Source organism: Zeus faber (genome assembly GCF_960531495.2).
Source record: "Zeus faber genome assembly, chromosome: 5".
Classification (NCBI taxonomy): domain Eukaryota; kingdom Metazoa; phylum Chordata; class Actinopteri; order Zeiformes; family Zeidae; genus Zeus; species Zeus faber.
Window position 1 is genome coordinate 9,496,034 of NC_137192.1, and position 24,007 is coordinate 9,520,040.

Genomic DNA, 24,007 nt, shown 5'->3' on the forward strand with positions numbered 1-24,007 from the left:
TGCTGTTTGGAAATACTTTGCATTTAAGGCTAAATGTAAACCAAACTCAGAGAATTGGAGTGGAGTTTGTTTTTCTCCTCCAGACAGCGCTGCGCCGTGCCTGCACGCCGGTTTTCCTGTTTTTTTTTATTTTAGATCAATTTATTTTTGTGTTTCATAACTTGTATAATACAAAATTGTTAAATACAAAACACGGTTCTTTTTAGTGTCAGTTCAATAAAGGAACGTAGCGCACAGCAGCGCCGGGTCACATGTCTGCCCGTTGCTTTCCGTTACTATGGGACTTAATTGAGTAAAAACATGATGTTTTTGTGTAAATACTTTACTTGTAAATAATAAATCCTGCACTTCTGGAACAGGGAGACTATTTCCTGACCAGACTTTAATATGACGCCATTTATAATTGTTTATTTTTAATTCAAAGTTGGGTTTTTGGGGTTTTTTTTAAATTATTTTGATAACATTTGGACATTTATTTAGTTGATACATTTTTTATTTGAAATAAGTGCACTGCAGAGACAATGCAGATAATAACATTAGTGTTAAATAAATGTTAATTTAAGTTAAGCAATGTTGTGTCTCATGTTGTTGTTATTATTATTATTATTATTATTATTATTATTAATAAATTGTTGTATATTAACAGATGCAAAAAAAAAAACAAAAAACAACATGATATCGTCGTTATATATTGGCCGTCAGCCACCCCACTCTCTAAATATTGGCATTGGCCGTTTGAAAAACCATATCGATCGACCACTCGTTCCAAACTTTCCTGAAAAGTGAAAAGGGAGTAGTAATTTAATTGAACGAGGTCATTAACTGTCCAATGAAGTAATTCTATCTGTTTCAGTTCTGATTCCACAGACTTCCGACATTTTTCATATTTTGGGGAAGGCAACTTGAAAATAATCGGAATCAGAGGCATGGAAATGATAATACGATTTGCTACATCTCAACTATCTTGAGATCATTTCTCTTCTTATTTTTCCAATTTGCATACAGCCAATCAGATCAAATTACCACATTAGGAGGCCCTATCAGGAAGCCACGCCCACTCACTGAGCTGACGCTGCTTTGCTTTACATGAACCTTCTTATCTCTAGTAGGCGAGCAAGCTTATATCGGTCAAAGGTCAGTGATGAATATTAATTAGGACGACGCCAGGCCACTCCCTCTCAGTTCTGGAGATAATAATGACGTCACGAATAAGTAATTTACAAATAAAACAATGTTCCTGAATGCTTTATGACACCGTGTTCAAAGTTCATAGACATGAAACGTTAAAGACGTACCAATATCATAAATCAGTCTTTAGTCTGTTAATTTATCATATAGCCACTTCTGATCAATATTAACCCCGTATTGATTCCTCCGGTTGTGTCCATCACTGTTCAATAACATCAGTATTTGGGAAATGTCCTCTCTTTTACATCCATCTCCACACAACAGATGTATGGATGTAACTGATGTAAAAACAAGAGAAAACTACCGTGTTGAAATTCTCTGCCTTTTTTTTTTGCCAACATCACAGCTTTTAGCGAGGTGCACAATTTTCATAGAGAAAAGATAAAACAATACATCTTGCAGTCCTGCTAAAGACCAGGTGTGGGAGGCTGGGAGCCGAAAATAAACTCCCCCACATTTTGACCTCTACTCTTACTCTTCCCAGCGCTATCCATCAAGCCGATTGCCGATCTATTTTTAAAACACAGACGCAGCCATGACCACATTTGCAAGTGTGCACTCTAAAACACAGCAACTCCCATGGGCGGAGGACTGTGAATTACCCCCTCCTTCCATCCCCTCTCCTCCTCAGCCAAGGAGGATATCTTGGATATTCAGTACACACACACACACACACACACACACACACACACACACACACACACACACACACACACACACACACACACACACACACACACACACACACACACACACACACACACACACACACACACACACACATTACATCACCGGCTGAACTTCCTGCAAAGAGCCTGTAGTGGGAGCTTTGGTACTACGGAGAGGGATGAGGATTTGGAAATGTCATATTGGTCACATAGTGATTGTGCAGCACGGAACCCCACCCCCAATTCTTTGGCTTAGCAATATTCCTGCCAATGCATTAACATCTTACTGTACGTTGCATCTTCTGTTGTGCTCTGGTTGTGGATGTATGTGTGAGAGAGAGAGGGGGGGGGGGTTCTATTCCATCCTCATGCCTGTCATGTCCCATGACTCTAAACACGACACACAAAGACCCTCCACGCAGGCTTCTCAGATTAATCTATGTGCATTACTAAATACACAATACTATACGCCTGTATATTTAGCGTGGAGAAGTGTGATTAACCAATACACTGGGCATACGACAGAACAGGTGATGCCACTTAACATTCGGGACCATGTGGTTGACTGGGGTGTGTGTGTGTGTGTGTGTGTGTGTGTGTGTGTGTGTGTGTGTGTGTGTGTGTCTATATGCAGCATTGGATGAATCCATTAATGAACAAAGAGGAGGATGGGCAGAGCAGACATAGGCACATGGCGGAGAGCGTGCGCACTCTCCTCCCCTACCTGCGGGAGCTATATTTAGCTGCCGAGGGATGCCTGGATGTCGGCATGACTGCAGAAGGGGGTGGGGGTGGTGGGGCAAGGGGGGCTTTGAGGGCGCGCGGCCGGTGTTGGCGCAGGAGCCGAGTCGCCTTGTGGAAAAATGATTCCGTCTCATGGAGGAAACTCACACTCCCCCCTAACCCTTGCTAGAAAAGACTAATTATCTCTTTGTATAACAGGGAGGCAGCGGGACCGCCGGCCAAATCAGTGCACACGCCAAGCAAGCATCGAAAGCTGAGATTTTGGACCGCTGCTCGCCTGTATGTAGGACAGGCCGGAATTCTAGCTCTTCCTCTGCGATAACCAGTGGAGAGGACCGAGTGTGGCGTCTACACACGGCCTGCACAGGTCGTGTTTTACTGGAGCCTGTGTTGTGTTCAAAAAGCTGTGCGAAAACACACGACCGCTGTTCATGCTCTGGCCTGTGCGGCTGACACAATGGGACCAGAGATGCAGCTGCAAAGTTCAGGCTGCGGAGCAACGAAAAAGATGTCCCCAACCAAGGAGAGAACCAAAACGAACAAAAACAAACCCACCGGGAAGGAGCAGCACAGACAAAGAATTTAGAATTAATAACTCACAAAGAAAAAGGTGACTCGCCAATCTTGCCACATTTCTGACAGGCTCTCCTTGGATAGAAATAGTTCAGCAAAACTCTGTCAGAGCCAACTCGCATCGGTCTGTCACTCAATAACCGGAGATCCTGGAAGCCCATAAATCAGATCTCCGCTCCCCAACTTCTCGAATTGCACAGGTTCACTCTTCGTCTAGTGAGCCAATCTGTCAACCTATCACACAAACATAATTGGTTAATATCTCATCGGGAAGCCGGTGGCCAGGGGGGTGGGGTGGGGGGTGGCGGTGGCGGGCAAGGGAATAATAGTGGGCGAGGGGAGGGCTGTGAGCAGGGCCGATTTGTCGCTCCCTACTAATGCCCTTGTTGTAAGGAATAAACAGCCACAAACAAACAACCTTCCTAATGAATGGTGTCAACCTATGCTCTTTCTAGCTCCGTCCAAATACCCCTGGAAGCCAGAACAGAGTGTTATAATGTGGCGGCGGGGAGTTGGAAGGGACCTTCCAATCCAGTATCACAACAAAATACAGCTGACAAATTCCGTATGTGTTGTGATTATTATACTATTGCATTTGTGGGTATTGCAATTCAATATTATACATTTGTGAAATTAAGAATGTTTTTTTTTTTTTTTTTAATTGATGGTGTGCCTAGTGAACTGCTCCCTGAAAAATGTGAAATGCACTATTCTTTGGATTTTATATTGAAATACAGCAGATTCAGCAAGAATCTCTCTAAGTACTGTATGATTAGCAAAGTTGTATGTTTTAACAGCTTCACGTGTCATATCCCATAAAACTATTGTTTTCTGACTGAAAAAAAAAACCCAAGATAACAGTGCTAACTCACTAGCAATTGGAGTGTCATGGGGGAGATAATGATGCCAAAACAGAAAATCCAGAACCCTCCCAACACTAAACTTTAGATAAACAATCAACCCGCACATAAGCACAAACAACCCATATACTGAAATATTCAAGAATGAAAACTAAAACACTGACCCACGAACCAATGCCATGGGCCAAGCAGACATGAATGCACCAACATGTACTGTAAACAAATGCTAAAACAAAGAGGTAAGTGAGGATCAACGTTCAGATCTGGGGCAGGTGACCAGATGGGTTAAGCAGCGGCTGAGAATGGGGCCACAGTCGCAGTGCCTTCCACAACGGCCCCACCCTGGCCCACTTCCACCCCCACTGACCCCCTCACGCCCAGACACCAACAGCGCAACAGCAGTGGCGTCCTTATGAATGCAGAATCATAGAGCAGCACCCACCTGGCAGTCAAAGTCCTGGAAGTTTCGGGAATTCTGCAAGAGAAAGGAAGAAGGTGAGAGTTAAACGAAAGTCAGGAAGAAAAGCACCGTGCGATTGCTCCTTTCGTTTCTTTGCAATCTGTATGGATCCTCTGCGAGACATTTTGTTTCTGCGATGGCAATGGGTGACACAACGATGTGGTGAGACTGACAAGAATACGGACATTTAAGCTCAACATGTATGTCAATATGCAATATGGTCATATGGAGACTCATATGGGGAGATCATTTCGCGTATGATTCTTCCTATCTGCTCTCCTCGGCACTCTGTGTAATTAGCTGACCACTAGGTGGAGTGAGAGGTCAGCTCTGGTCTGTCATTTAGACAGATTTTAAGGTGCCACATACAGGGGAACCCAAATTGCCAGTCGGCTCCGCAGACTGGAAGGAAAATGATGCTCAGTCTAGGCGACAGCGCTGCTGCTGTGGACTGACGCAACTGCCCTCGGCCTCTCCTCTAGACTGATATGAGACGATAATGAGGCTAATAATGAGGGTTATGACACCCAGGCGGCCATATTTTGCTCCTAATGCCTAGATGGAGAACTTTGAGCAGGAGGAGGAAGAAGAAGAGCTATGATCCCCACCTGAGATTTTCAACCCTTTCCTGCCTTCGTTCCATCCAGTCTGCCTTCCTTCCTCCATCGTCTATTCTTCCCCTCTCACGAGTATCATCCGAGCCCAGGAGAGTCTCTCCGAGGTTTTCCTTTGATCTTTCTCCCCATTTGCTCCGACTCTCAGAAGCTGCCTTCCAAAATTCTCTCCCTCTCCCTCCCTCCCTCCCTCCCTTCCCCCTTTTCTTTCTTCTCCAGAGTTGAGCAAAAATGAATTATTCACTTTGATCAAAGGAACTGCAGAGCGTGCATGCTCGCACTGTGCATATGGTGCATATGCTGTACATAAGCATCAAGTGCCATACACATCCTGCACCAAAGATACACAGCAGGGCTGTGCGTCTCACAACGATCCGTTTTGAGTGTCCGTGGTGCCAATGTCCTTAAAAGTTGGGCACGGTTGTTAAACTTCGCCTCACCTTATTGGTCAGCAGGGGTTTGATCTCGGTCAGCTGGACATCCTGCAGCTCATCCATCTTCCTGTGTGGTGACTGTAAACTGCTCTCTGCACAGAGAGAAAAGATAGTTAGGCTTGAACATAGTTAGGTAAGTGAATGGTGGATGTTAAGAGGGCTCCCTACCAAACTTCAGGTTTTGGCCCTTGTTATTGCTATGGAACGTAAGAAACAAGCCAAGCCTTTTGTGAAATGTAACATTTACTGATTCATGTCCAATACGTGTTAAAGTGGTAATCCGTAAGGAAAATCTTTCCATATTTGATTTTAGGAAATAGCCATTCACTACATTTGTGCAACGCACGTGCTCCTCTATGTGCCATTTCCATTTTTTACTGGTGGGGTCCGCTTTTCCCGGCAACAATACACTGATCGGGGATACGCAAGAAGCGGCAGGCACGGTGAAATTGATAAACCAGCATAGCTAGTTGTAGTCAGTAAATGTCAGATGAGCATTTACAAAAAAATACAGCACCCCTGGAGAGAAAAAATATTACCACCACCTATAATGCCAAAAAAACCTAATAAATCAATCAGAAGAGGCATATACATTTGAAGAATGTGACCATCTTTGAACACGGGGTAAACATGATCATGGGGAAAAAGGCACAATTTCAAATGGAATTCTAGTAGGAATGGAATATTAGTAGCTAGGCTTGGGCGATCACGTGAAATTCCAATCGCCGATATACGATTTTTATCCGGGGGGTGGGGGGGGTTCCTGAGCACCTGCCCCATGAGCCCCATGAGCCCCATGGTGCCCTTTTTATCAGGCGCGTTTTTTTTCCCCAAGCGTGAATGGGCATCGAGGTAGCGGATTTTCTGGGTAAGATATATTCATGGGGAATACCTCATGAACCTCGTACCTCAGCGTACCTGCAATGTGCGCACAGCAGCTCCGCTGTGCTGCTCCGCGTTTTCCCAGAGTGGCAAAATGCCTAGAACTGGAGCTGGGGTCCATGTGCCCCCCCCTTTGTATTTTTAACACCTGCCCCTCAAAGTCTTTGTTCGGAACTATAGAGCGGGAAGGTGAGAGCCCATCATCAGTACTGTAGTTACTTGCCAGCTCTGAGCGGAGGGGGAGAGCCTAATCCCCCTACGACCCCCTCCCCCGCTCCAGTTATAGAACAAGGTAAACTGCACTTACACTGTTTCGATGCTCCGATTTTTCCCTGAGGATAAAAAAAACAAAAAACGTAAAAAAAAACATCTGTCATCAACGTCGACCGTGATCGGTGGAGTCAGTTGCCGATAGACAATTTAATCGTAAATCTGCCCAAGCCAACTAGTAGCGTAATTCACCAACACAAACAATTTTATAGATTGCCACTTTAAGGGGGCGACTCTGGTTCATCATGTCTCAATGTACTCTGTCTGTTGGTATGGTGGTGCTGAAGCAAGGCATCCTGGTGTGGCATGACTCTCGTCTCCCCTAGACTCCCCTGTTCCTCGCCGAAGGAGAAGCAAACTGTTGGGTGAGAGAATTTAACTTGCCAGAGGAAGGTCAACCATTTCCCTTTAAAATGTCTGCGTGCTTCCGCACATTTGTATGCTTAGTCTACTTATGTTGTATGCCTAAGCACACGCAAGCACACTGCATAGCTTGCAGACATAACAAGCAGCGCAACAGCCCACCTTATTCGTGTTCCCTTGAAACCCAGCCACTTGTCCCTGCAAACAATTTCTGTGGGAGGACATAGACAACCCCCCTTCCTTGTTCCTCAACCACAGAGGCCTGTACAAGGTGAGAACAGAATGGGTGGTGTTCAGTTAGCTGGCGGCCCAGGCAGTGCAGCTCATATTACAGGAGCGCCTCGGCTCACCAGCACTCTCTTCGAGGCCGGTGCTCACGACTGGCTTGGACAGAGCAGAACCTGTGACAAAGTCGAGGCCATTCTACATCGAGCGATGGCCAAATCCTTAAGGTTCAATTCTACTGGATAAACGGCGAATCAAGCATTGGTCGCTGGAATTGCTTCCTGAGTTACACATCCCTGTGCAGTCAATTGAAATGAGCTTGGCACAGGTGTATCAGATAACCTTCAGGGCTGGTAACCAACCTCAACATGGGAGAGAGACAATGACGTTTGAGTCAGCGGGAGGCTGCTGCTAGAAGGAGGTGGCTGTTTCTTCTGTGGTACAATAACATATGGATGGACAGCTGCCCTTTGAAGCATGTATCTTAACAGTGGGGGCAGAGCCCACCCTCCAAAACACCAGCAAAGGAGACGGGAACAAATAGTCACGACTCTCAAATTATATTGAACAATCAAAAGAAAAAAAAAAAAATTAAGCACATTAAGCATCAGAAGTTCTTCAAGAGTAGGAAAGCAAAAAAAACAAACAAAAAAAAAAAAACATGGCTTGTGAAAATCCCTGCTCACAAATCCGGATCAAAGGTGGAACTAAATAATATTTAGACAAGCGAAGGAGAGAGGGGGGGCAAAAAAAAAAAAAAAAAAAAAAAGAAAGAAAAAACAAATATTCTGCATGCTTGGGCAGATTGAGTGTATTGACCGGATCAATCCAACACTTCCTCAGGCTGCCGACAGAAAGTGGGACGGAGGCAAAGGCTGCTGTAACTGTAGTCGGCTAATCAAGTGGGAGTTGTCAAACTGTCGGAGAGATTATGGGACTGATTGACACCGGCCTAACTGCTCTGACTCCTTGCAGCTAGAGTTTCCTGGTTTACCATTGGGAAGAAAAATAAAAACATTTACCCTGTGTAAAGCTTAATGTGGTTTCCTCTTGAAATGAAAGACATGCTTCCATTGCTCTGAATCGACATAACCTTGTAACAAATCACCTGATAGAACCCTGGGCCCCCACTCAAGTCCCATCCAACCAATGCTGCATGTGTTTCTTACCGAATCTATCCACACTCTGCTGCTCGGCATCCCTATTTGTTGCCATAGAGACGAAGCTGGTTGCTGATGTTTATTCGAAGCTAGGCCAGCCCCGCGGGACCAATGCGAGCAGAGGAGACCAGGGATAGCTGTTGAAAACGAGAGGCGCAACATTCTGGGGTAGTGATGCTGGTAACATCTTCTTTTCCATGATCTCCCTGGACAGTCGCCGAGCAATTTAGACGTTCCACAGAGACGTGGAATCGTCTACGCGTTGCAGTAGAAAAAAAAAAAGTAGCCCCATATGGCAGCAGAGAGGATCAATTCAATCTTCATGTTGTACCATTAAAGTGGAATGAGGACAGCGACCACTGGATGCCAACATGAGCAGCTGACACGATGATCCGCTTTAACCTAGATATGTGGGAGACCCATCCAATCGCTGTCGTTTCTGCTTCTTATCCACTCTACCCATGCTCAAGAGGGAACGGTGCTCCCTGTACAGACAACCAACAAATTCCAGATAAACAAGTGCACAGGAATCACCGGGGAAAAAAAACGGAATTTCACTCCTTTGTTTTTTCCGGGTCAATTGCTCTTCATGGGAGGAAGCTTGCAGAGCAGCCCACACACCACCTTACAGCCAGGCAGAGCTTAGGTCAGCGTACAGTGTCTCTGTGGACAAGAGAGTCCTGTATCCATGTCAGAAGCACTCACTGAATGATCAATGAACTGCCCCCCCGCCTCCCTTTCTCTCTCTATCTATCTGTCTCCATCTCACCTTGGGCCGTCAGGAAGTCTGGGAAGGCTCCATGATGGACAACCCAGAGGTAGGTCGTGATGCGGACCTCCCCCAGTGCCGCCCCCCACCAACCCGCCCTCCCCACTTGTGCTGCCCTTTCGATCGCCATTCTTTCCTCTGGCAACCGCCACATGGGCCTTTATCATCACCATCGTTGGGAGGCTCCACTCTGACTCACTTTGACATGTACACACACACACCCACACCCACACACACACAGCACCATTGTCACCGTGGTCAAGTTGCATTAACCCATGTCAAGGGTCTATCTGCGATGACCCCAGACTGCGGTGACCCATCCAGCATAACCCCATGTTGTTTTGTTGTTAACTAAAAGACAGTGATGCTGCTCCCCCTGCCCTCCCCGATTCCATGGCGGCGAGATCAAGGTTATTTTTAGAATTCCAATTCATGGATTACTTCTTTGACAGTATAAGAGACAGGTCAAAATGTTTCTCAGTTATCGCACGAGCCTGATGAGGAACTCAATTATATGTGAGATTCAAACAACAAAACAACAACAACAACAACAAAAGCTCTTCTTTTAGGCCCTCTTTACATCAGTCAACAACAAGAGGAAGGTAATGAGGTGAAGATCTCATCATTGTGACAACCCCTGGCACAAATCAATGGCGACAGGTCTAATTTGGGCAAGAACAAGTTCACAATAGCCGGTCAGCATAGTGTCATCTGCTTTTCACTGTGAGACAAATTATTTTAATGATGGCTGCAATTACAGGAGGACACAGCCTCGCTTGTCCTCATCTGGTCTCTGGTCAAAGGGGACCTATTATGCTCCTTTTTACACAAGTTAATATAGGTCTCGGAAGTCCCCATAACATGTTTTTCAAGTTTCTTGCTGAAAATACCACTAAGATTATGCATTCTAGCCATTCTAACATACCTCTATACAACCTTTTTCCAAAACTGGCTTTTTCTGTGGGGGGAGCTCCCTCCAGAGGCCCGCCTTCTGCGAGCCAACGGGGTTTGAGCACAGGTTCCGGGTTCTGTGAGCCAATGGCGTTTGAGCATGGCTTCCGGGTTTCACCGTACAGGTACGTCTCCATTCTCAGCCTCAGTCTCAGTCTCGTTCCCGCAGTCTGTCAGTATTCACTACACTAACGTTTGCAATTCCCACGCTCCCTTACCGTGGAATAACACGGGTCCTCGCTTATCGACCAATTCACTTAACGACCTGGTTGAAGGAACGGAACTCGGTCGTTAAGTGAGGAGTACCTGCGTTTAAGCCATAACTTTCACCGATTTCACCATATCAGTCCACCAAAATTATTTTCTGTTTATTGTTTTGTTTCTAAACAAATTTGAGGTGAGAAATAAGCAATCCAGTTGCTGAATCTTCCCTCATATTAGATCTAGAAAGCCTAATTTTAAAGCTTGTTCTGACTTTGTTTGCCGTGCTCCATGGTTTTCAAGGATGTGTTTGTTGAGTTACTTAGATGGAGGGGGGGGTTGTAATTCTACTGAAGCCTAACGTGACGTAGCTGTTGGGCTGCAAATGTGAGCGGGTTATTTCAGGACACGATTTCTGAACTGAGCGCTCATAAAAAACTGACCGGGATGAGTTATTTCACAGTTTTTGTGTTGGTAGGCCCATCCGAGACCCACAAGCACTGAAGAAGTAGATCAAATCAATGCATAACGGCTCCCCTTTAATGCTCAGTCAGGCTTATAAAAATATATTACAAAATCAAAACAAATACAGCAGCAGAAATAGCCCATCAGGAAAATTCCACTTCGGATGGCTTGAGGATGTTGTGATTAAGCAGTTTCCAAATCAACTTCTCTTGAATGAATCACAATTTCCAAACCATACAAAAAGTCTACAAGCAGACACGCCTTTCTTTCAACATTGTCTTGTTTGTGTTGGAGAACCGAGTTGCTGTGGAGACACAAACACATGAACAGTCTCATGTTCGAGCAACAAGCAATACAGCCACACTGATCCTGGGCCCAATCACCTATACCCAACACAGGTGTGGCTGCTCAAACCACACCTCCCCACACCAAATACCGCTAATCGCAATCTTCAATAACCAAATCATATTTTAGATGCCGCTGCCCATAATAAGTTCACTATCTTCCGGGTTTATTGCCCATGCTTAAGCCCCACCTCCCTGACGGACCGGGCAGAGGCGGTTGGTGGTGCACCCGAGTCCCAAAGGCCTGGATCCCAGCTGGGGACGGAGAACGAGCAGTGAGTAACCGAGTCCGCAGCTCTGATAAATGCAGCCGACAAGGGGTCCCTACCTTCCGTACGCCACATTTCAGTGCAAATTATGCCAATATGTAATTTAAATGTGTAAATTAATAAAATAATAATAGGGCCTAATAAGTTTGATCGACTAGTCGAATAAATTGACTATTTCTGGTGCCGACAAGCGAGGGTAGCAACACTTCCAAGATCACGTTAATCTCTGCATGACTAAAACTAGGAAGGTTAGCCAAGTTTAGGGTTTATAAAATAACTGTTACTAGCGTACTAACTTAGTTGCTTTTGTTTTCAAGTTCAAGTTTCAAGTTGATTCTGCAGGGATTCAGTGTCACTTTTAGAGATTTTAGAGAAACCTTTCGCCAACAATTTTTGCTGGTCCCAGTGACGCCACTGGCAGAATTTGCATCTAACTTTCCCCATCTGATTTATGGTTTTAATATAAAGTAGGCTCTAATATAAAGTAGGACCAGACAATGTTGTGAAATGTTTCAGGTATTAAATTCTACAATAAACATCGTAAAACCGGAAAAAAAGTGATATTTACTCAGGCAGTAATTGTATTATAAAATTCTCATGCCGTGACATCCCGGTCGCACACTCAGATGTTCAAATGTGTACAAACAAACAGAAAACAACTAAACAACATTAACAAAGTTTGATTTATGTATTTTTTTTTCTGTTTCCTAGATGCCGGATGTCACTGCGGCCACATTGTCCAGGGGCTTAAATCAAGAGGGTTCCACCCAAGGCTCCTACATCACTAGAAACTTCTCTCCCTCGCGTCCTGTGCCCTCCCCTCCCCAGGGGCTCAGCCAGTGTTTACAGTTGGCGGAGGCGGTAATCCGTGGCAGAGTAAAACTCTCCCTTAACGGAGCGGGACGGGGATCGGTTCCAGATCAACAGCTCTAACCGGGGGGACCGTTTGGTAAGAGAATTACATCAGGAAAATCCCTTGAATTGGCATTTTTCACCACACCCTGCCATTCCTATTAAGCAAGCAATAACACTGTGGGCGATAAAATGAGTAGGTAACCATTAGGGCCCCTGAAAGTCGACGAGTCGAATCATCAGTCGGAAACCCATCAGTAAATTGAGATTCTTCAAGTCGAGCAGTCGTTTTTTTGCTCAGTCAGTGTGACAATTAAAATAACAGGATAAAACGGATAGAAGCTTACAAAATGCACAGCGATAACATTTCAATGGGGAATTACAAATGAGGGGAATCATAAATATATATGTATATGTATGAATGGTCCGTGTCGGACGCGGACACCAACACGGCTCTCTGTGCACCCCGATGGCGGAGAGCAACATCAAGAGCCGTGCACAGAGGAACGGGGCACGACTCGTAAACGCATAACGCATGGAGAGGGGGTGAGCGGGGAGAGAGTCACGCCGAAAGTATCTCGATTACGAACGGCTTCCTTCCATGCCGTTCCATAAGGAAATGTAAAATAACCGACATCTAAAATAAAAACACTGTTTTGGCACGCAGATCGCACGCACCCGGTTGCTTGCGCATGCGTTGCGAGCGCGTGCATCGTCGGAGAACGAGACCGGTGCGCAAAATGCGCCCCGATCGACCCCTTTCCACGCACCCTCCCTCGGGATGGCGCCCTAGGCGGTCGCCTATCTCACCAATAGGAAGAGCCAAGCTAACATCGAAATAAATGAATGCAGCTATCTGAACATTAATCTGTTTATACCCTGCTATGGAAACTACTCAGCTATGAGTTGAAGAGGCAAGGAACGCCCACAAGCGACAGCTCTCAGTTCTGGTGTGAGCAGCTCTTTGGCAACTGAGCTAACACAAGCGATAAAATCGCTTCTAGTGTGTAACTCTGAGAAGTTGCAGCATATTGGTAGGTTTCCAAATCGTAAAGAGGTCGCGCAACCAGCAAGATTGTGCTATGAACAGTTATAAACAGTGTGATTACAGTAACACCTTAATAACACGTTACTGTAATCACATTTGTCTGTATAGTAATGTAACATGTTAGTGTTCCTAAATTAGGTCATCACATTACAGTTACTGATCAAACAACTGCAATGTCACTTGCGTTAGCCTACATTAGTTCTATATCTAACTAATTAAGGAAGGAATCTCGGCATGTATTGTGACGGTTGGAGAAGTAAGATGGAAGTAAGTAGGTTTGCTTTGGCAGCCTCTTTATTGGCTAACCCAACGGAGAGACCGAGACTGAGGTCCATCAAACCAAACAGCAATGTCTGTCACAGTTTCAGAACTTAACTCCACAAAACATTTACAACATAAACAGAAAAGATTACCAACAAACAATACGAACAACACTGAACAATCACGCATAACACCTGCATACGACTTGTACTTAAAACTTATACTTAACAATAAAACTTAATAACATACCTCTAAGTCTGAACACAATGCATGCTGGGAAAGCATTACTTAAGTATTTTGACATTTTGATTTTAGAAACCAGATATTGAGAAATGGGGATCAGGTACATGCCTAGAGTGGGTTGTGGTGATGCAGATGGTGCAGGAAGGTAGAAAAGAAGATCTGCTCCTCCTGTTCTGTCTCGTGAAAGGACAGACTCAAAGACAGTCGGGTATGGCACTGGAACACACACACACACACACACACACACACACACACACACACACACACACACACACACACACACACACACACACACACACACACACACACACACACACACACACACACACACACACACACACACACACACACACACAGTTCCCTGTGGTCCCAGTATAGATAATTAAAAGCCAGCCCACTTTTTTACTGTGATTAACTGCTCACATGATTCTATTAATGGATGAGAAAGCCCACTTTGCTTTCCTATCCAAAAATGAAGTAAATCCAAAGGACATTTCAAATACTTAGATGCTAAAGTTACCGTGAGCTACAGCAACTACCATTTTATAAAAGTGGTTCATCAAGCTCCATTATCTCCGCAACTTTGCAAGGACAACACATGTAAACAGAGATGACTGTGGTAAATACAGTGGCAAGCCTACATGTTTGAAATGACCAAAAAGAACATGAATAAAACCGCCAAAATACATTCTAGGAGAGCCGCTATTTCGAGACGGGGAACAAGGCCAATATTCTCATTTTATAAATGGTGCGTTACTATAATTAATTCAGCCGCCTTCACTTTTGAAAAACAAACATGCCGACAGACACCCATGCCGAATGAGTCATGCATAGATGCAACATTCTGGGACTCGCCGACGGAAACTCACAAGAAAGGCGAGAAGACTGCTTGCCGAGGTTGTGCTCTGACTGAATATTAGAGACCGAGAGTGACTGAGAGAGCGTCCCCTTTACTCTGCAATGTCTCCATGCGTAATGGAGACATTGTAGAGGTAGCAACCGTGGGCTAGACGGGGGCGTAAATTGTGCTCCCTAAATTCACTCCCATGGAGGACACACCGAAAGCACCCAAAACGTACTTGGGTTTTTGATCAATAATATCATTTAATATTTCCGAAGGCTTTACTGCATGATCGGAATGACAGATGAGTAGATCCAGGGCTATTTTATTGTTATTCTTAGATTTGTAAAAACAAACTAATAATTATTAAGATCGGGGCTATTTTAGAGATTTTTTAGGAACTAAACCCATTTGTCCTTAATTACCTTTGATTCACATGTTAACAAATAAATGACAGTTTGTATGAACCGGACGTTATTGGCAGTGGAGACTTTTACGACCCCGCCTCTTTTATGTGATTGGCTAAGCGACCATAATGTGGCATTGACATGCACCGCAGTTGTTTGGCTCTCGGCCAAAAGGCTCTCGACTAGAAGGCAAGGGGAGTTGTACGGGAGAGGAAAGCGGCGGCGCGTCATACAGAGGATTTCAAATGGGGTGCTCTTAACAATAATGTTTAGTGAAGACGTGTGTCGCGTTTTTCGGAGCAACGGACGGCGGATATTTCAATCGGCAGCCTGGGCATGGCACCGAAATCTGTGTTGCAATCTGGTCCGGTAGATAACGATCGTATAGGAACCAGTGCCATAGTGGTTCAGAGTTGCGGTACCCAACCCAAACCTCCCGCGCATGATCATGTTTTGATTCAGAGTGTGCACGGAGAGGAGGGGGTATTCAACACGATGGGGCCATTGTCAATGTGTTTTTGAGTGAGTGAGTGAGAGAGAGAGAGAGAGACAAGGAGAGGCTTAGGCGAATACGCTGTGCGCAGCTCTACAATACCATCCAATTTTATGGATTTTAAATAGTAAAAAAATAGAAAGTCAATATGGGGCGGTCAGTGTTATTATTGTGGCAGGCCGCCACAAATAAATCAATGTATGGAAAACACTGCATCACACCTGAGACACATGTGGAGACTAACTAATGTGAACTAATTCTGCTTTTTTTTTTTTTTTTAAGTGGTTAAAAATCCCCAAAATAATAATCCTGTCCTGCGCATTGGTATTGCATTATTTCCGGTGTCACATCTGGCGTGTGTTTTTGTTACAAAGCATAGTTACAGATAAACCTCTTGAATCTAGTTTGGAGACTTGACAGACTCCTGGGGGACTCCTCCTGGTGAAAGACGTTGTAATGTGTGGCCCCCTGTCACCGATCAGTCATGTAGTGTGAAACTACAACGACTTCGGATTTAGACGCATGTTTATAATAGCTAGAATGCATAATCTGAGAGGTATTTTCATCAAAAAAAAAAAAACAACAACTCAAAAACATGTTTTGGGGACCTCAGAGACCTATATTTATTTGTGTAAAAAGGAGCATAACAGGTCCTCTTTAATGTCAATCGGCGACAAGGAGTCTATCGCCAATTGGCCCAAGCCTTGGCACGGCGAGCCAGGGCACTCATAATCTCCTCTTAAAGAGAGGACGCACTCTGCAACTTTCAAGCTCAATTATAACTGTTAGGAGAGTGAAGTACTCAAATTTATCTTGTACTGCAATGGGTGCCATATTTGTTTTGGTTCCTAAATACATTCCTTGCAGGTGCAGGGGTGTGTCTAGTCCAGATGTTGAGACCGATCTGTCTCTCTCAAGATGTCTGTGTATGAGACAAGAGACAGAAAATCTGCAAACGTCAGTCACGGAATGTGCGCTGCTTAATCTTTTCATTACCGCCCCCCCGGAAAAATCTTGTTACCAAGCGCAGCGCGCACACGCACACACACACACGTTGTGTATTTGGAGGAGACCAATGATGTTGTGCTCTGCCTCCAATGCGCTCTCTCTCTCTGGCAGCAGCCTCTCCAACACCATAACACCATCCAGTGGGTGAGTCCACATATGTTCTCTCCACCCCCCCCCCCCGCACACCACCGCTTCCGACGTAACTTTATAAAGGGAGAGAAAATCATAGTCCTCAATCATTTGGATGCGTGTGTGCATTGGGCCGTCACCATCATGACATTTTAGTTGTTGATTAATAAGTCATACATTGCTAAATTGTGATTTACAATTTCATTGTCCTTACAGAACATTTCTAGTTTCCAGTCCTCACCAAATGTGTTGTGTTTTCCTCACTGGCACACATCAGCCACTGAGTTTGTGTCTGCCAAAACACAGGGAAGCCATATTTAACTGCAAACACACCTTCCTCAAACACTAGAACACAGCAGAGATACACAAAATCGTAGTAGTGATATATTCATTTCACGATGAAATGAAACCACTGAACGATAAATAATATTGATTTCTGAGACACACACACACACACACACACACACACACACACACACACACACACACACACACACACACACACACACACACACACACACACACACACACACACACACACACACACACACTCTGAAGGCTTTTAAAGAATTGCTTTATTCTTTGCGCTGGGTACTTTATTGTCTCATGGTCCTACTAGATTAAAAAAAAAAAAAAAAACACATTTGGCCGTATCGATTTATAACTTCATATATATTTGCATGATGGCATTATCAGAAGTCCTCCCATCCACAAAAACATGCTAAATACCACACAGATACTTACACGGAGCCTCAAACAATAACTTAGTGTGATTAGGACTAATTATTTTTCATGATTTTCTCTGGGAACGCTGAATGCTTAATTTACTGCACCAAAGAACTTCCAGGGAGACACTGCTAATATTTATCCCTCATGTGGCAATGTTTCAGTTCAGCAAGCTGCAAACTAGATTTTTAACGTTTCTTCAGACAAGCAACTATAAGTGTTAGTTATGCATTTTGCATAAGCCCGGTTTGCTAGACGGGATCTGGCGTGCGGTGGTTAAGGTTTGTGCTCGACGAACTTCCCGGTGTTCCCATCATGCAGTGTACATTATACAATGTCTCCCATGGGGCGGGCCAGGGTCTATTTTGGTCACCATGTATAAGTCATGGGTGTGATCCGAGCGCTTAGTTGCGTATCACATTCAAGCAGAGGCTGTTGGGCGAATATGATTTGATTCTTAGACACGATTGTGTGTCCCCCAGCGCTCGCTCGTTCTTCTCCTCTCCATCTTTTTACACACACACACACACACACACACACACACACACACACACACACACACACACACACACACACACACACACACACACACACACACACACACACACACACACACACACAACACCTGCTGATGAATAACAGCCTTCTTTGAAGTGATATTTGGACTCAACCTCAGTGTGTATGTAAAAAGTATGTGTACAGTACACCCCAGCCCAAGATACACGCATGAAGAATGTGTTGCCGTTGTTTCCCTCGGAGTGAGCTCGGCAAAGCCAAAGCCAATGCTCGCAAAAGATGATTAATGAACCAGGAACAGAATGGCGCCACAGAATTGGACAGGGGCGGCTACATGTTGTGAATCGTCAATAGATCGATGGCCACCGGCACGGACACACCGCACACAAAGAAATGATACTGGATTGGTCCAACACAAACACACACACCCCATCAAAAAAAAGAAGCAGCATTAAAACATACTACTGCTGTTTGCTAGAGAGGCTGACAACAGATAGATGACCACCAATAAATCTGCTGTGATGTTTAAGGGGGAGCTGGGAAAGAGGTATGAGCCGGGGTAAGTGACACACGGCTGGGTGAGCTCCTCCCGCTACTACTCAGCTATAAATATGGCTGAATGGCCGGGCCTGTCGGGCCCCAAGCTCAGCCCTGCTAATAGACTACCTGCCCACACTCGGGCTCTGCTCGGCCGAGATGCTTCCCCACGCTACGCTGGCTTTCCATGGGGCCGTCCGAAGAATTCCCCCTCCGCCGCGCTTACACATGGGCAGGCAGAACGTAGAGGGAAGTGGTAAAGCGAGAGCAGAAGTACAGAAAGGAAGACAGAGATGGATGCTGTGTGTGCAGACTGTAAGCTCTGGGACATGGGTCACTCTTCCACAGAGAGCTCTTGCTGAGCGCAGGGTAACGCCTGTTGGGGAGCCTGGCCAACAGGTGGTTGGGGGAGGGAGGCGGTGACGCCATCTGTGCAGCCAGGCCACAAGTTCACCATCTCTCAGCCACTGACATTACTGTTTGTGCACGGAGCGTAACATTAAACTTTTCGTTTCAAGTCCTTTCCATCAAAGCAAAGGAGGGAATGAGAGGGGCACGTCGGAGCCCTTTCACAAGGCGTGTTGCAGACCTCTTCCCCTGAATCTGTGTACATGTCTGAATATTGATGTGTACAATGCAGTGCCGGGATGTCTGTCCCTGATAGAGACATCCCTGCGGTGCGAGCCGCTGTCACAATGACTGATTACTGACAAGTCTATTTTCCCAAATGAACATAGAGGTGTACCCCCCCCCCCCTACCTTCCAGACTGCTTTGCAGAGATTGGCTGTGTCCTTGGTAACAACAGGGGGCTGCCCAACCCCCCCCCCCCGGCACTGCTCATCCGGTGGCGCCATGGAAATGAACTGACCTTCTCACCACAGTTTGCATAATGCCATTCCCTGCTCATCATGGAGTCCTGCACAACTCTGAACGCCCTTATTGATCAACACCACAGCTCTCCTTGAAACCCCTTAAACCCCACCCGAACAAATAGGGGCAGGGGACAGAATTCTGACACGGACCTGATTAGTTTGTGGGATATTCGATAAAGTCTTTTCGTATTCAGCAGAGTAATGAGCGTTCACAGAGGCCAATTGAAATGGAAGCTCACACAGCCCATTACTACGCATCACATCGACTGGCTTGGCCATCTTCTGACATGTCCAGGTGGCGACTCATGTACGAGCACCTCGTACACCCGGTCACAAATCCCATCTCCCTGAGTAACGCTCACTCATTAGTGAGTGTTTGAGGGTTCACCTACTGTGGATCATCCTTGTCTGGATTCGTCTGCACTGGCCCAGAAAATGACTGTCCTGGGATTGGGTACTCAATCCAGCAGGGGCAGTGAATCTGCACCGGCTGCTGAAGCATTTAATTTCCTAGTTTGTCCCCACACCATTAAACACAAGCCGGAGATTAAATCTACGCTGCTGTATGCAGCGATTTTGTTACATTGTGGTGAGTGATCGTCAAGCGCAAAAGTTTCCATCTTTGACAACAAAGATTTGCCATAAATGATATGTGCTTCGCCTCAACTTTTTACTCTCTGACAGATCAAAATAGGACAGTCTACGGTTAATGTTCATTAAGTGCAAAGAAAATAAGAAAACTAGGAGCGTTTGGCCCCCCCATGATCTTAAATGCACAAAGCAGGACACTGCAGGGACTGTGAAAGAAAAATGCAGATCAATTCTTTGAATGATGTTCACATGTTTTATATGGGATATATATGATATGGTGATTTATATGGGAGTCTTTTAGAGCTTACATGAAGAGAGGCTATTCTTTCAGATGATGCCATACTGTATTGTAAAGACCAGATCACAGTCCATCTTCACTCAACCTTGTGTGGAGATAAAAATAACCCCAGGGGGCTTGACAGAGCATTGTGGTTTGTTTTATAGCACAGTAAGATTGTATCTGTGACCAGAGTTTGACTGTTAAATCATTGCAGGAGACAAACTCCCAGGGATATGATTGGGGGGCACAGTCTTGTGAATGACACCTGGCCAATGGTACACAACCTCTCATCTGTACAAAGCCCTCTTCAGTAGGAGCAAGGGCAGACAGATGAGATCACTGTTTTAAAGTACATTTGTATCCTTCTCTTTATTCTGCAGAATAAATATCTTTAATACTATGAGTTTGTTTTCCTGTAGCAGGCCGATTAACCTCACGACTACGCAGTGAGAATTCTGCAACAGGACACACAGAGGTCCAAACTTGGACTGTTGCCGTTGTGAATCAACAAGCCCTGCCACCTGTGTCCCCCCCTCCCTTCGCCAGCAATCTATCACTCTCTTCACTCCCTCACCCCTTCTCTCATATCACCTGCTGACATTGCTGCTGACAGGGATATAGAAAATGGAGAAAGATAGAGTTCTCCCTCTAGCTGAGGTGTAATCCAGCAGACATGGGGAGGCAGAGAAAGCTCTTGCCTTGGGTGCTGCTGTTACTTCGCAGAAGCCTGCTAGTGACAGTCTCAGACCTGACGTGGCGTCTGGGCAGTATCTGGAAATGAGTCAAGTCACCCATTAAAAAACATTGGGGAATAGTGGTTCTCTGTGGTGTTGAGGTGCATTTCAAAGGCGTGGTTAAGCACCATTGTCACATAGCAAATGGAAAGTTACGCAAAAGATAATTTGGGGGAGTAACTTACAATTCATGGCCTGGTGGGCTTGGATCTGGCTCCTACAACCAGAAATAAGTTGGTGTTTGTAGTCACCCAAAAAGTTACATTTTGCTGTGATGATATTTATACGTAGGGAAATTTGCTTTACAACAACTATGTCAGGGTGAACTAAAATTAGACTGTAGGTTTAATGCCTCAATACGTCCCAGCTTATTGTTACACAACTTCCTCCACTGACTAATGAGAATGATGGAGCAGGATTCCAGGGGATCATTCAGGTACACCGCTTGGCAGTGATTAGGAAAAACACTTAGGACGTTAACCTGAAACAGACTCAACAGCACATCAGCTGTTTTTGCTCTGGTATACTGGAGCTTGGCGCTACTGTGTGGAACATTGTGCTGTAACTCTAGACCAGGATGGGCTTGAATTACACAAGCATTTGAGACACCAAAAGAAAACAAAAACAGCAAGTCAGGCTGAAGAACCTTCACATAAACAAACACCATCCACTTACATTTATAATGCTTGTTTTGTTTTTTTTATTTCAGAGATTTTATCAATCTACAAAGTCTACTTAAAGGTGTCCCTCCCATTCCCGGTAATGTAGACTTCATGTCACACTTGGGCCAAAATATGCTTTCCTTTTTCGATGTACTGATTTTTTCAGAGAGGAGCTCTCTGAAAAGAAGTTAACACAAATGACAAAACATTGCCAGAAGTCTTAAAAGGGCACTGTGTAGAATTCAGTGGTATCTAGCAGTGAGGTTGCAGATCGCAACCAACTGAATACCCCTCCCCATGGCGGTGCAAAAAAAAAAAAACGCTCCTCTGTGGAAGAGATGGTAAAATACAAATTGTAGTTGCGACAGGAGTCTTGGATTCAGTACAAATCACCACAGCAGGAGACCTAAACAAAAGAGACAGACCCACAGAAATAGGCGGGCGATTGTGCTGTTGATGCTAACTTGTTTCTGGAGGAGTGAAAAAGTCAAGTCAAATGTCTTGTCTCCTGACCAAAGGCTTTGTTTTGCCCCACAGCGCTGACGCCGAGTTACAGCCAGGATGCTGAGGTGAGAGGGAGCGAGACAGAAAAAAAAAGTGCTGGCTGACTGCCTGTCAGCACCACCGCTTAATTGCGGCTTTAAACCCTGTAAGGCATCATTCCCTATAATTTATCCTAGGGAATTCCCTTTAGGAATCTCTGACGAGGCAACCAGTGGCTATATAAGGTTGGTGTATATACTGTAGATTGAAATTTATTGTTATTCAGTGCAGGGAAAAAATCTTTTTGCAATTTAGGCTGAGGAATAAAATATATTTCAGAGTCAAAATTGTAGTAGAATAACGAAATATTCGCCGGGAAAAGCGTAGACACGCTGTGCAGTAGAACTTTTTAACTGGGATGCTTCTTCTAGCGAACAATGCATTGGCTTAATCAACAACTTAATCGACACTCCCACCGGTTAGGGATGATCGCTTGGTTGTGATGATTAACCTGTTGTGGGTATAACACTGTTCCAATGGGGTGTAATAACAAACCCCTGGTTCCACAATAAACTATTTTTACCATGAGTCGTTTACAGAAAAGCATCCGTCAGTGAAGAAGATGACTATCTTTGCACTCTATTATAGTCTCTGTGCGATGGCACTGTTTTGGGTGACAACAAACATCAGGTTATGTCTGGTTGTGGGACCTTGATCCAAGCCCACAGAGGAGCCAGAGCCAGAGCGACCCCCACCCCCCTCTGAATTCAAACACCTGATCTAAACACGCCCACCTGTGTGACATTGGTGGGGCGCTTAGAGGAGCCAGACCGCCACAACATACAGACCTCCACCTGTGTGACCTTTGCATGACGTCCGGTGACATTGTCGCCGACCACGTGGTCACGGAGTGACGCGCGATCGCGACGACGCCACCGACGACGACCGACATCGTCAGTCACGAATCGTAGGACACCAAATACATGCATTGTTGATTAAAAACAGCCTAAGTGACGATCCAAATGGGCCGTGAGGTAAGAAATAAACTAACAGGAACACCATAGAGCAATTCAAAACAGTCGAAATCGAATCAGCGTGCGGACATTAAGGCGAGCAGCGACACAACTCTACGATCACTTCAGCTTTCCGAGCCGCAGTTAGCGTGTGTTACTACGCACCCGTTCACATGCACTCCGGGACCGCAGACTCCCGCCTCTCATTGTTTCTAAATTCGCGTCCCAAGAAAAATCGTCGTCGGGCGACAATCCCTTCCAACAACCGACTGGATGTCGGGAAGCCGCCGCGGACGCACTCGGATGGGAGCAGCGAGTCGGGGATTATCTCCTGTAGCATCGTGCACATCTGTAAGTGGGGAAACCCGCTGAATGGTTACGATATTAATTCATTTCGACTTACCGCCTTGACAAAATGAGTATCCGTCCGAGTCCCAGTCAGCTCCGTGGGGGATTAGGTTCGGGCAGACGCGGTTCGCCGGGGGATGAGCCTCTTCCTGGCTGCTTCCACTTGGACGTTCCTCTCTGGGCGGAACTACACACACTGCGTCCTCGACGCGACGGAGGACAAACCGAGCGGCACCCAGCCACTCCAGCGCCCCCTAGAGGCGAGGGGAGGTAGGGACTTCTCAGTGCTCATTTATTTTTATTTTTTTTTAATCTTTTTTTTTAATAAAAACAAATTTATAAAAAAAAAAAAAAAAAAAAGTTGAATTCATTTATTCTGGTTTTTTTTTAATGCACATATTTGTATTTAATTGTGTTTAAATGTATGTTGTAAATATATCGACCACAAATCTGTTGATAGGTAGATAGGAAATAATAAAAAGTGCGAAAAAGAAAAGGCACTCAATTAACACACTGAGTAAA

At 45.1% G+C, this 24,007-nt stretch overlaps 1 protein-coding gene across 4 annotated transcripts in view; it reads right to left on the reverse strand.

The window, feature by feature from the left end:
- The window catches only part of LOC307230383 (protein NDRG3-like), a 40,590-nt gene extending 16,912 nt beyond the window's left edge, over nt 1–23,678 (reverse strand). For 2 of the 4 annotated variants that reach the window (XR_013844163.1, XM_080000724.1), the window contains exons 1-3: nt 23,541–23,664; nt 5,548–5,633; nt 4,476–4,508 (exon numbers count right to left, since the gene is read on the reverse strand). Coding sequence is in view for 3 of the 4 variants with exons in the window: in XM_080000724.1 (XP_079856850.1) it covers nt 4,476–4,508; nt 5,548–5,604 (90 nt within the window). In the remaining variant the exon portion in view is untranslated. Of the gene's footprint in view, nt 1–4,475; nt 4,509–5,547; nt 5,634–13,952; nt 14,152–23,540 lie in introns of those variants that run through there. The other 2 variants (XM_080000727.1, XM_080000726.1) reach the window with 2 other exon arrangements.
- Nucleotides 23,679–24,007: the final 329 nt, after the last annotated feature.